Below are 12148 nucleotides of genomic sequence, written 5' to 3' on the forward strand. Positions count from 1 at the left end.
TCACTCTGAGCCTCATCCAGGCTAAACACCCCCAGCTGCCTCAGCTGCTCCCTACAGGACTCGCTTTCTAAACCCTTCACCAACTTTGCTGCCGCTGTCTGGACACATTCCAGCACCTCAAAGTCCTTCTTGAACTGAGGCACCCAGAACCCGAGATGTGACCTCACCAGTGCTGAGTACAGGGGACAGTCATTGTTCTGGCCCTGTTGGGCACACTATTCCTCATACAGGCTGGGATGCCACTGGCCTTCTTGGCCACCCAAGTACACGCTGGCTCATGTTCAGCTGCTGTCAATCAGCACTGCCAGGTCCTTTCCCACTGGGTCACTTCCCAGCCACTCTGCTCCCAGCCTGTAGCACTGCATGGGGCTGTTGTGGCCAATGCACCAATGTGACCAGCACTTGGTCAAGCTGAACCTCAGGCTCTTGGTCTGGCCCATTGATCCAGCCTGTCCAGGTCCCTCTGCAGGGCTTTCCTACCCTCCAGCAGACCAACATTCCCACACAACTTGGCGATACCCACAAACTTACCATGGGTAAGTTTCATTTTATCCCTTCATCCAGATCATCCATAAAAATTTTAGACAGGGTTGGGTTCAATACTGCACCTTCAGGAACTCCACTAAAGACTTCTGAATTTAATCAGCAGCTTAAGTGACTAATCTGATTGATTTTGAAAGAATTAAAGGCAGGAACACATTCAAACACTAAATCAAAACTCCTAGTGTTAACATTAGTAATATTAATCAGTAACAATTTTTAACAAACCACTCGAAAAGGATATGAATGAACCAAAATCTTAATAGCTAGTCTTCTAGTGATATTGAAAGGAGATAAAAGGTACAAGGCAGGTGTGGCACTGAACCTGTGGATTGTCTTCGCTTTGTCCAGTACTATAAATGTCTTTAAAAAACAGAAAGGATATGGGGGTTATGGGGTTCGGGAATAAAGGATACATTTTAGCAACCTTGCCATAATAGAGGCTGCTTACATACATTAGGCTGCTTATTACAGATATAATACAGCTCTTTGGTTACATTTTTATCTTGCAAGATATTATTTTCTTGATTATCCAGTACTTCATTTCAAGAACCCATTATATGCTTTTTAATCCAACAAGCATTTTATTGATTACACAATAAAATAACCACTTGCTGCTTTTTTTATACTGCCTTTTTAATGTAAACTCAGTGTTTTTTTCATTCTTGACATTATTTCACTTCACATGCCTATATAAAAATAACCTTCCTTCATCAAAGTAAACACCTTGCTCTTTTCTTCCATTTTTATCATTATATCTATAAATGAAACTGAATCAGCATATACCAATTCAGATTTTTCTTCAGGTCTATACTGGGCCTACACCATAGAACCAATACCAAAACACAAAGATTGGTTTAGTCTTCACACTTTTTTAATTTTGTAAAACAAGTATTTCTATGATATTTTCAGGAATGTTTGACAGTGATTGTTCTGTCATATAACTGAATGAGCACTTCATCTAAAGACTTCTGTAATGAACTAGAACTCAGGTAACATGTTTCTTAAAAAAACCCAGAAAGTAGCCAGAGAGATGGGAAGTCTTCAAATGACTCAGCATTAAAGCAGATCTGAAGAGATTACAGGACATTAAATACAAAATCCATTAACTAAAATACCATAACATTAGACATTAAAAGAAAAGTGCCCCCTTTTTTTTGTAAAAAAAAAAAAACCAGGCAACTTAAGCAAGAGTTATAGTTGTCTTTATAGTGAAATCAAAATAATTAACATGATAGCACCTACTGCATAATACTTTCAAGTGCTTCTGACCGACTTCCCAGCAGAGCATTTATCAGGTTATAGTTAAACAGGAGTGCTCTAATTCCATTCTTAATACAAAACACTTACTTTTTTATTGATGTAATAGGGGTCCAGGTCCTCCAGGGGCTCAGACACCATTTCTGGAGGAATATCACCATAAATAAATGGCAGTGTCTTTCCTGCCTCTAAGTCATTATTTGGCTTTGGGTGATTTTCCTCATGATCAGCATCATCTGTAGGCTCATCTTGGTCACAAGGAAATTTTTCATCAGCAATACGTTTTTCAATAGCTGCAAGAGATTCTTCAGTGAAGTAGAAGAAGCTGTCATGTCCTGGTGGTACCAGCATTGCTCGCGCCATCTTTTCATTCTGCAAATTTTAAATGCTTTTAGGCTCTTGTGCAAGAAGATCCTAGAAGGACATGTAGGAAAAAGAAAGAAGAAACAGAAGGTTGCACCACCAACAAAATCCCCGAATAAAAGCTTTTGGCATAGTCAGCATCTACCTCTTTTCTCTTTACAAAGCCCTGTAGCAAAAAATATTTCAATTAACAGTCAGATATTTAATAGAAAATTAGCTATGCATGGCAAAGAGGTAGAAGTTAAGAAGTAAAGAAAAAAATAATGAAAGAAAAAAAGAGATCAAATTTTCTTACAGTTTGTCAATTCATGTTAATACCTCACAACAAAAAAAGGAAAAACATTCTCACTTTCCCTAGCCTAACATTAAGTTACCTTATTGTAAAAAAAGTAAAAAATGTTTTAGCACAGCTAAGTACTGCAGTTAATGCTCACAACCTCTAACAGACAGATTTATATATTCTTGGCACACCACCTTAAAAACCTTGCATTTATATTATGAAACTAGATAGAAAAAACATGCTATTTTTATTACACTCAATTTCTGATGGCAGTATTACTCCACCTGGTGGCTTATACTATGATTGCCAAACTATTGTTTTTAATATCTTATTACATATTACAAAAATGCACTGTATATTTAAAGCCATATTCACAGGCAGAAGGCAACTGGCCTGAAGTTTAGATTTTCCATTCTAGGCTTCCTGATCTGTATCTAGCTGATTTTCAATTGTAACTTTGATGATGCTATCTCCGTAGTTAAGGAAGTTATGATAAAGTGTTCTAGATTTATACAAACAGCACAGCATAATCAAAATTACAGTACTCTGAGACCAAGGGTATTTTCAAAATACTTAAAAATAATTAATTCATTAAATTACAACAATCATTAATTTATTGTTTCTTTCTACACTATATTTTCCATAGTGAGTGTACAGTTAACACCTAATGGTGCAGTATCTTCAGAATAAACCAACTTTTTTGAACAGACACAAGATGGAATCCAGTCCCACTTGCTGACAGTCATTAAGTGCTGCAGCCTTTGTCAACACAATATTGTGGTGTGTTGACCTCGGCTGGCTGCTCTCTCATTCATGCTCCACAGAAGGAACTGCACAGAGGAAAATGAAGTGAAAAAGCCCATATATTAAAATAAAGATAAGCAGATCATTTACAGATTATTGTCATGGGCAAAACAGACTCAGGGAAAAATAACTTACTGCCAATCAAAACAAAATTGGAAAGTAAAAAACATAAATCCAGAAAGAATTTTCCCTTTGTCTCTTTGTTCCAGGGTCAACTTCACTGTTTCGCTCTCAACTCCTATACCTACTCACTCCAAGAGGAATAGGGAAGGTGTGGAATGGGTCTGGGTTATTGCAGTTCTTCTTTGCCATTCCTTCCTCCTGTTTTTCCCTTGCTCCAGCATGTGTCCCTCAAACAGGCTGTAAAGCTTCAGAATAAGGTTGCTCCAACGTGGGCTTTGAAAGTGCCTCTCCCTCAAGGAATACTCACTTTCCCCAGCAAGGAGTGCCCCAGAGGCTGCAGTTTGGGTATCTACAGGGTATCTAAGGACTGCAGGGAAATACCTGCTTCAACATGGCCTGTCCCACAGGCTTCCAGGGAATTTCTGCTCCAGCACCTGCAGCCCTCCCTCCACTTCTGTTCCCCTGACCTTGGAGTCAGAGCTGCTTCTCACACACTCTCACGGAGTGTTCCTTACATAGACCTGTGGCATTTTGCTCTTTTCCAGGTGTGTTTTCCCTGAGGCACTGCCATCCTGGCTGTGCTGTGCACAGGCAGCCCTGGGCTCTCCACACAGAGCCTGTCCAGCAGCCCCCCTGAAACACTGTGACCACTGCTCAGAGTGACCACAGGTCTCAGTGTCAAGAGGAAAAAACTTAAAGCAGATTCAGGTGATGGCAACGGCTCCTGCCACCACAAAAGCCACAGAGTGAGCTGGTTCTCCTGATGCCAGTGTGTGCAGTGAGGATGCACTGGGAAGGAAAAACACTGATGGCAGACATTTTCATGAAGTGTAACAGCTCCAAAGTCAAACAACCCATGACACAGTGAATCCCAGATAGCTGCCTCGTCTATGTCGACTTTTAGGTCAACTTAATGTTTGTTGAGTACATTTTCTATTTTTAACAATTTTGCAGAAGGAACAAGATTGCCGTGGACGGACAACCCATCACGCAAGCCATCTCTTCTTCAAAATTAATCAGTTGAGGATATGGACAGACTTCAAATCCCTGCTTTTTAAGCTGAGCCACAACAGGCTCCAAACATTTGGCACATACCACAATAGACACAAAAAGAGGGAGGTCTCTTTACACTGACTAGTAAAGAGGTGAGAAATTTCCTAAAAAATAATTATAGAAATCAGGCGTTTTTCATATCAGCTGCTAAGCACTTAAAGAAAACACAGACATGATTTTTCTCTGGAAAAGAAAGCCTGAGAATGCCAAATCTTTCCTTATTTATTTAAAAATGCCTAATCTCATCTGTTCCATCTAAAAGCCATTCACCATTTTCAAATGCAAGATTTGATTGTTGTTTAGCCTTTTGGGGCAAATCCTTCTCAAATCCTCAGCAGCAGTGTACCTGAAGATCTGTCTAGCCACGCTTTGACTGAGAGCCAGCTGTGTCTCAAAAGGTACTTACCCTTCAGAAGCTGAAAAACACATGTGGCTCTAAATACTCAGGAAACTTTCAGCAGCAAAAAGGGAGAGAGATCTGTCTTCCAAGGAAGAACACCAGGATCTCTTTCCATAAGCTTCATTTTTACATAAGGTAACACTAGTATTAATTGGTACCCTTCGTTCATTTATTTAGCTTACAACTCTGGATTTGGGTTTTTTTAATAAAATGGAGGTGTAGGTATTATCTGCTTCTTCATTTGTAAGCTGAAAATTCACAAGAATTTCCTTAGTGCAAGCAGCTGAGTCTATGTAATTTTTTTTTCAATAGAGGCTTTCTCCAGCATCAAGGTGGTAGTAGTATTAAGTAGTGTGTTTTCCTAAAAAAAGTCTGTAACATATAGGAATGACTCTTTATATACCAGTACTACACGTACTGTAACAGATTCTGAGGACAGCACTTGTAATAAAATTTGTCTTTCATTGATGCAAACAGTTAATGCCATTATAAGTAGTCCACACAAACTCAGTTATTATCTAAAATGGTTAGATGGTTGCCCAAAGTCTTTTAGAGTCTGAAGATACAAGAAAGCAAGATCTACAGCTATTAGACCAACTCCTATCTTATAACCAAATAAAACAGGAGTGGTACATATGGTGCTGCCCTGTCACAGGAATGTTGCTCTTTACAGACTGAATAAAATACCAGCTTTTCAGCACATCTACACACCACTGACCAGTCCACCACGCCTATGAACAAGGAGTACACTTGGCAGAAATAAGAAATAATTAGGAAACTTTGTTTCAATGATTATCTTCGGAAACAAGCATGTCAACAACAAAAAACAAAACAAGGGAGACACTGGACATGAATGCAAATATATACCATAACATTCAGCTAGTCTTTTAGAGGATCTTCTCATTACTTGGATAAAGACTCTACAAAACTTTAAAAATAGTTTTCTAGTCAACGTTAGGCATATAGACTTGGAAATTGACAAATGCGATGCCCACAGAAACTACTTGTTATCAAACATGAACTTGAAAATGTCTCTGTTATGTCTGTCTGCATTTCAGCTAAATTTACTCTTTAGAAGTCTATAATGCCTAAAACTAAAAGTTCATGATTGTTCATTTTACCAAATACCACTACAGCCTTATGGCAGTTTTTCTGAGTTATTGCAGTTGTTATCAGGATGAAAACCAATCTTTCCGCCTGCATGTTCATATTCCGCTGGTTTATTCAGCAAGGCTTAAGTGGTACCCTTAGGGCACAGATGAACTCCAGCATTTCTCTCTAGAGACACCACAGCCAATGACTGCAGCACAATTCTCAGTGTTAACACAAAACAAAAAAAAGTTATTTTCCACTACATGACATATCTCCTCTGTGAATGCCTTATGCTAGCAGCATAATCACAGCCTCTGCTTGAAAAAAACCAACACCTATTAAACACTTCTTGAGTTCAGTGATTGTTTCCTTGTCATGACTTTTTTAAAGTACAGCAAATAAATGTTGTAGCACTGTGGAAGAAAGTGATGCTGCTTATAGTGTTATCTCATGGAAATCACTTTACCCAAAAAAGAACTGGAATAAAACATAAAAAAGATAAAGCAGGATTGGTTTAATGACTTAAATGTCTCTTTTCTGCAGTTGTGACGGCATTTGTATTACAAACTAAGAGGTAATAACAGTCGAACCAGAAAACAATATTTAATGTGAATCCTGAAGAAACTGTTACCCTTTCATCCAAAAAATCCCACAAAGTCCCTTCTGAAAGCCCAACATTAAAAAAAATCCACTATCAGTAAAAAAACAAAACCCAGCATATAAATCCCCATTTTCTCCACTTACCATTAAGAAATAGGCTTCTAATCTTTCATGGCTATGTCGTATGTAAGCCTGATTAGAGACTCTGTCCATCAAGCAAGACAGAAAATTCAAATTAAAAATGAAAGATTACAGAAAAGTGCTGCATACCACAGAGTCTGTAGAAGCACAGTACTAGGAGGAAACTCCTGGGGCAGAAATGAGCCTGTTAACAACCAGATAGTAATGATAACATAAATATATGGTTGAGTGAGCAAGAATAACTTTTAAATGATCTTTTAGGAAATATTGTTAATACATATAAAAGAAAAAAAGAGAAGCATCAGGGTAATTTATATTAAGTCTGAGCTTTAAAGCTTGAGTCCACCAGGCCATGAAAAAAAGCATGAATATATATTTTTTTATTGTTTCCATATATATGTATGCATTTTTTCTATATTTCTTTTAATATTTGTAAAAACAATGGTCAAGCATAAACCCAAACCAGTCAGCAACAAACCCTCAGTACTGACAAAATGTGTTTCTGTAACACAGTATTTTTATCTTAACATTTTTCAGAGGTAACACATCTGCTCTTCCTACTATATATGCTACAATATAGTGATGAATTTTTACAGTATTGCTTCCGATGCTCTCTCTGCTATGGTATATTTCATATTGTTATTTGAGTAACTTGTATAAAGCTGTCAGCATACTAAAGAAGCCATACTACTGAAATTACTGTGTCTCAAAAAACATCTAAGTCTCACATGTATGAAATTTCATTAAAAATAAGAAGCTACCATCATGACAGCCAGGTAAAGATGTTCAGTGAATTTCATTTAGGCAAGCAGTTCAATGTGACGAGTCATAAGCAAATTTACAGATATTTTCTTTGCTATGCTCTTTTTTATGCATTTCTGTATGTAAAAAAATAAGGGTTTTTTTTCCCACAGATATTTAATTCTACTATATAAATTAAGACTCTATTAACTAATATATTGCCATTGAGCAGTGATAGAGACTTCAGGTTCTACAGAAAATAAGCTGCGTTTATTACTGCTACATCATTTTCACAATTCTGTGACTGTTTGCAAAACAAGCAGGAGGTTATAAGACAAATCCAGAAAATTCTTAGGACAGAAGTTTAATCTAGAATGTATCTGCTCCTAAACATCAATAAGAGCTAAAAGGTTTCTGAATTATTTATTGCTTTGAGACTGAATAGATTAGACCTAAGCTACATTTCACCCCTGATATTTCTCAACAAAAGATTATGCCAATGTAATAGCACTAAGTGGGATAGCTAATTTTTAAAGAAAATATTTTACCATGTCATTCTTTTGTCTGCAATTTCATTCTCAATAGCTTGTCCATGAAAATAATTTTAAAAACCAAAATAAATGGTTATGGAAGACAAAATGCATTTCTGTTCAGTTTAATGGATTCTATTCCTTATAAGAAACTTGCTTTATATGACCTGTATCAGTTCCAAAGATATTCTAAACTAGCTATTTTCAATTCAATAGCCTCTGATTTCAATTTATGAACTTATGGAAATACACAGAAGACATCCAAAAATATTAATACTGAAGGAATGAGAAATGTTTAAAAGATAGAGGATGCTACAGCTGATCTTAAAAAAGAAGAATTCTCTAACATAAGCCCATTTTTTAGAATTTGCAACCACTTCAAAGCAGATCAGTTTGGCTTTCCTTTATGTCAGAAAATGCATTCATGCAGATCTAGGAAATTCAGTCCTCACAAACAAGCAATTCAATCCCCATGCATTAAGCAGCCTACTTGGAATAGAGCCAACACATAGCAAATAATAAACTGTAAGAGTTTTTTACTATTGTCAAGGCATGGAAAAACTGTGAAAAACATGATGCATGCCAGAAATGCGATATACACATTTTTATTCTGACAATGATAGTATTTCTGCTATTTGTATGACTACTTGGACATTTTCCAGACCAGAGAAACATTGTTCAAAACATCAAGACCCTGCTTCTAGTTAGGTCCAATTAAGTCACGTAGCCAGCTCTCTGCATAGTAAGCCTAATTTAAAGCTTCCTCAGCCTATTAACTCCTCTTAAAATCTAAAGACAAGTTTATATCAGATTTGCTCCTATACTAAGGCTGTTACTCACTTTAATAGCCCATCAGTGCTTCTTAATTTCATGTATTTATAGTAAAAATACTTCTCTCAGAATTTTCATTTGGTGACATGAGTTCAGTTTTCTGTGAGTCAAATAAATTATACCAGTCACTGAAACTTATTTTTACATTTTTTGTGTTTATGTTATATTGTGGGACAGATTTGTTTTTGTAAATTGTGGTGCTCAATTTTGCAAGGTTTCATTATCTGTGTGTTGGGGTTTTGCCTCCTCATTTCTCCAGATTACTTCTTCAATTTTCTGCTGTTATTTATATGTCATTAAACAAATTTATGACAAAGTAAGACTTTACATAGTTTCCATCACAAAGCCCTGATAATGTGTGCTTGGTGACCTTTGCTCCAAAACACTTTTTTTATGACACAAGAGATGATAATATCAAGTTAATTACATTATGACCTTCATTTTTATAAGTTTGGATCATCTTTCTGAACGAATTCATAGCAACGTCAACCATGAAAACTTTAAAATATTACTTCTATCTGTGGATTGAAATGAACATATATCTAACTCTTTGTTTTGATGCTGAAAAGATAAACAGAAAAAAGAAATATCTCAGTGGATGCAACATAATGACATAATGTAGCTGCTTAGAGATTAAGCTATGAAACAATACTCCCTACACATATTTTCAAATAATAATGGTACTTGTGCAGCGTTTATTTTCCTTGCATTCCTTAGCTGAGAGAGCACATGAAGGAAGGGCAACTATCACAAAGGGTAAGTTTATTTTCTTCACAGAGTCCTTATTACCCAATAATTGTTAATTACAAAACAGAATACACCACTTAAACTTGTTTTAGCTATTTGAACTCCTTAGGAGGGAACATACAGATTCCCCAAAATGTAGTTCTGGGAACAGGGAAAGAAATTGAGAGCCTCTGTCATTTTTTTATAGCTAGGTGCTAGGAATCCATTGCTGAACCATTAAAATATATCCCCTGAAAGTTCATTTACTCCCCAGAGTGACTGCTTCAGCAGCAAATCAAACTGCTGTGCAACTTGCTCAGACCCCATAAGTTCGTATTAATGAATTATTAATACAGTACTAAATAAATTAAACACAATTATATTTCAAAGTACATAAACATTGTGCACAGCAAAGAAACTGCACACATCCACATCCATGAGATTTTTGATTACTTTAGCTCTTAAAAGTGGCATGTGTCGAGTCACATTTATCAGAATGCTCGAAGTAAATCACTCGAAGTTTGTACATGTCACCTTCTCAAGGTAGATAGTTCAAAATCCAGCTCAACAGGAGGCTAAGGTTACCTTATACAATCTACACTAAGCATAAGTATGTTCATGGGATGTGTTTGAGGTCACTAACACATACTCTTGCACTGGGTCTTCAAACACTCCTCATGGAGGAGTCCAGGCTTCTTTTACCAGCTCTCAGCCTTCAGCACCAGCTGCAGGCTCCAACCTTCTGGCTCATATTGTCACAGGTGGAGTTCTGGAATAATTGCTCTAAGTTATTGCTTGCCTGTTATCAAAATTTCATTCTCCTTTTTGTGTTCTGCTTCAGAACAGGGCCACCACTACCACAAGTCACCACTGCAAAGCAACAGTGATAAATGATGTAAAACCAGTACAGCTTCCAAAAAAATACTGCTGAAAGTTTCCCCCTGAACAACAAAAGTGAATTAGGAGCTTAAACTGAATGAGCTTTTTAAGGTTCCCCAAATCAAATTTAATTACCTGAAGATGTTTTATATTACGAAAGTCCTCCTGAATAATAATAAAATTAAAATTATACAAATTAGTATCAGTACAGCAAAGAAACTTGTTTCAGTAGATTTGAAACAATAAAAAAAATGTTCTTGAATCCTTAAAATGTACACTGTCTGGTTTTTATCTGCCATAAAGCTCGTAACATTATCATTTAGAGCATAGCAGAAAAGTACATATCTACCTATAGTAGGAAAGAATTGCTTCCATTGACTGAAAACTGCTGAAATTCTGAAGCAATCATTAAGTTTATTTGCTGTTATGGGTAACATTGGATACATGATGGAATTTTACTAGATGTTTCTAACAACTATTTTACAACTTAGCCATTTCATTGCACTTTGATTTTCCACTAAGAAAGTGAAGACCTCTGTAAAATGGTCAGAGAGCATGACTGAACAGATATGTAATTTGGAAGACTAGAAAGCCAATGTGCTTTGTTAGTGTTATGTCATGAGCTTTTTAGCCTGAAAACACCACTTATGTAAGGTCCTCTCTCAAATTCTTGGAAAGATTTTTTTTTTTTATCCTTTTGGCAAGTAAGAGAACACAGGAAAAAAGAAGGCAGGGGGGCAGGGGGAGGAAGAAAGCAACTCTCCCACCAAAGTAAGCACACAGAATGTGAAAACTGGCTGTAGAATGTAAAAGACATAAAGCAAGGAGTACAGACAGACCTCTTTCCATTCCTCTTTCTGGCCAGACAGGCTCCCTATATCTCATTTAATGGCCTCATTAGTGTAATCTGAGTCTACTGTGCTGGTCTAATTTCCTAGAAAGACTCAGCTACCATTCTGCAAATGGATACAGACTCGGATGGTTGGTAAAACCTGGTTCAGTTTATAGCAATGTGGAGGCAAAGTTCCCACATCCATTCTAGGGCTTCCTGCAAACATGCTGAAAGCGGAAAATGGCATCAGCATACATCAACACAGATATGAATGGCAGCATTTTCTTGAAAAGGTTCACCTGTTAGTTTCAAAAAGAATTTTGCTCCTTCCAGTATATTACTGAATTTTTGTATCTGAAAAAAATTGTTTACTAATGACATCCATTAAAAAAGCCACAGAAGCAGAACATGCCTGTAGAACTGAAATGAGAGTTCAATACCAATTATTCCATTCAGTTCAACAGCCTCAAACACAATGCTGCGTTGCTACAAGAGATTTTCAGGCTGTCAGGCTCATTGACAAAGTTCACTATCTGCTTCCCAGTGAACATGAGAGCATGAGAAGGAAAGTGAGAATATGTTAGAACACTTCACACCATGATGGCATTTAAAATTTCATTTGTTCATTTTTCAGTTGGTTGGTTGGTTGTTTTTTTTTTTTGTTTGTTTTAGTGGAGATTCAATTACTAAGAAAGTAATTTATTTCTTTTTTTTTTACAGATTGCCATGTGCTCTGGGATGACCCTACTTGAGCAGGGAGGTTGGACCGGATGACCCACTGTGGTCCCTTCCAACCAATAGTTTAATACAGAATTGCTTCCTATCACAAGTGAAAGACAAGTGGAAAAGAGATTGTGAAAGAAACTTGGAAAACAGGTTACTTGAATTTAAAGTGTTAAAAAGTGTCAAGGTGAAACTAGTTTGATAGCTACAGGCCTCTTTCACGAACAAGC

At 36.8% G+C, this 12148-nt stretch overlaps 1 protein-coding gene across 1 annotated transcript in view; it reads right to left on the reverse strand.

Annotated features, from left to right (window-relative positions):
- LOC102110821 (sodium channel protein type 2 subunit alpha-like) overlaps positions 1–12148 on the reverse strand; it is a 138927-nt gene that overhangs the window by 41838 nt on the left and 84941 nt on the right. The window contains exons 6-7 of the mRNA XM_088059198.1: positions 1891–2214; positions 785–903 (exon numbers count right to left, since the gene is read on the reverse strand). Coding sequence (XP_087915324.1) covers positions 785–903; positions 1891–2163 — 392 coding nt within the window. The 5' untranslated portion in view covers positions 2164–2214. The remainder of the gene's footprint in view (positions 1–784; positions 904–1890; positions 2215–12148) is intronic.

The sequence above is a fragment of the Pseudopodoces humilis genome, chromosome 8 (assembly GCF_049639895.1).
Source record: "Pseudopodoces humilis isolate 2021_Gansu_Grassland_sample_001 chromosome 8, ASM4963989v1, whole genome shotgun sequence".
Lineage (NCBI taxonomy): Eukaryota > Metazoa > Chordata > Aves > Passeriformes > Paridae > Pseudopodoces > Pseudopodoces humilis.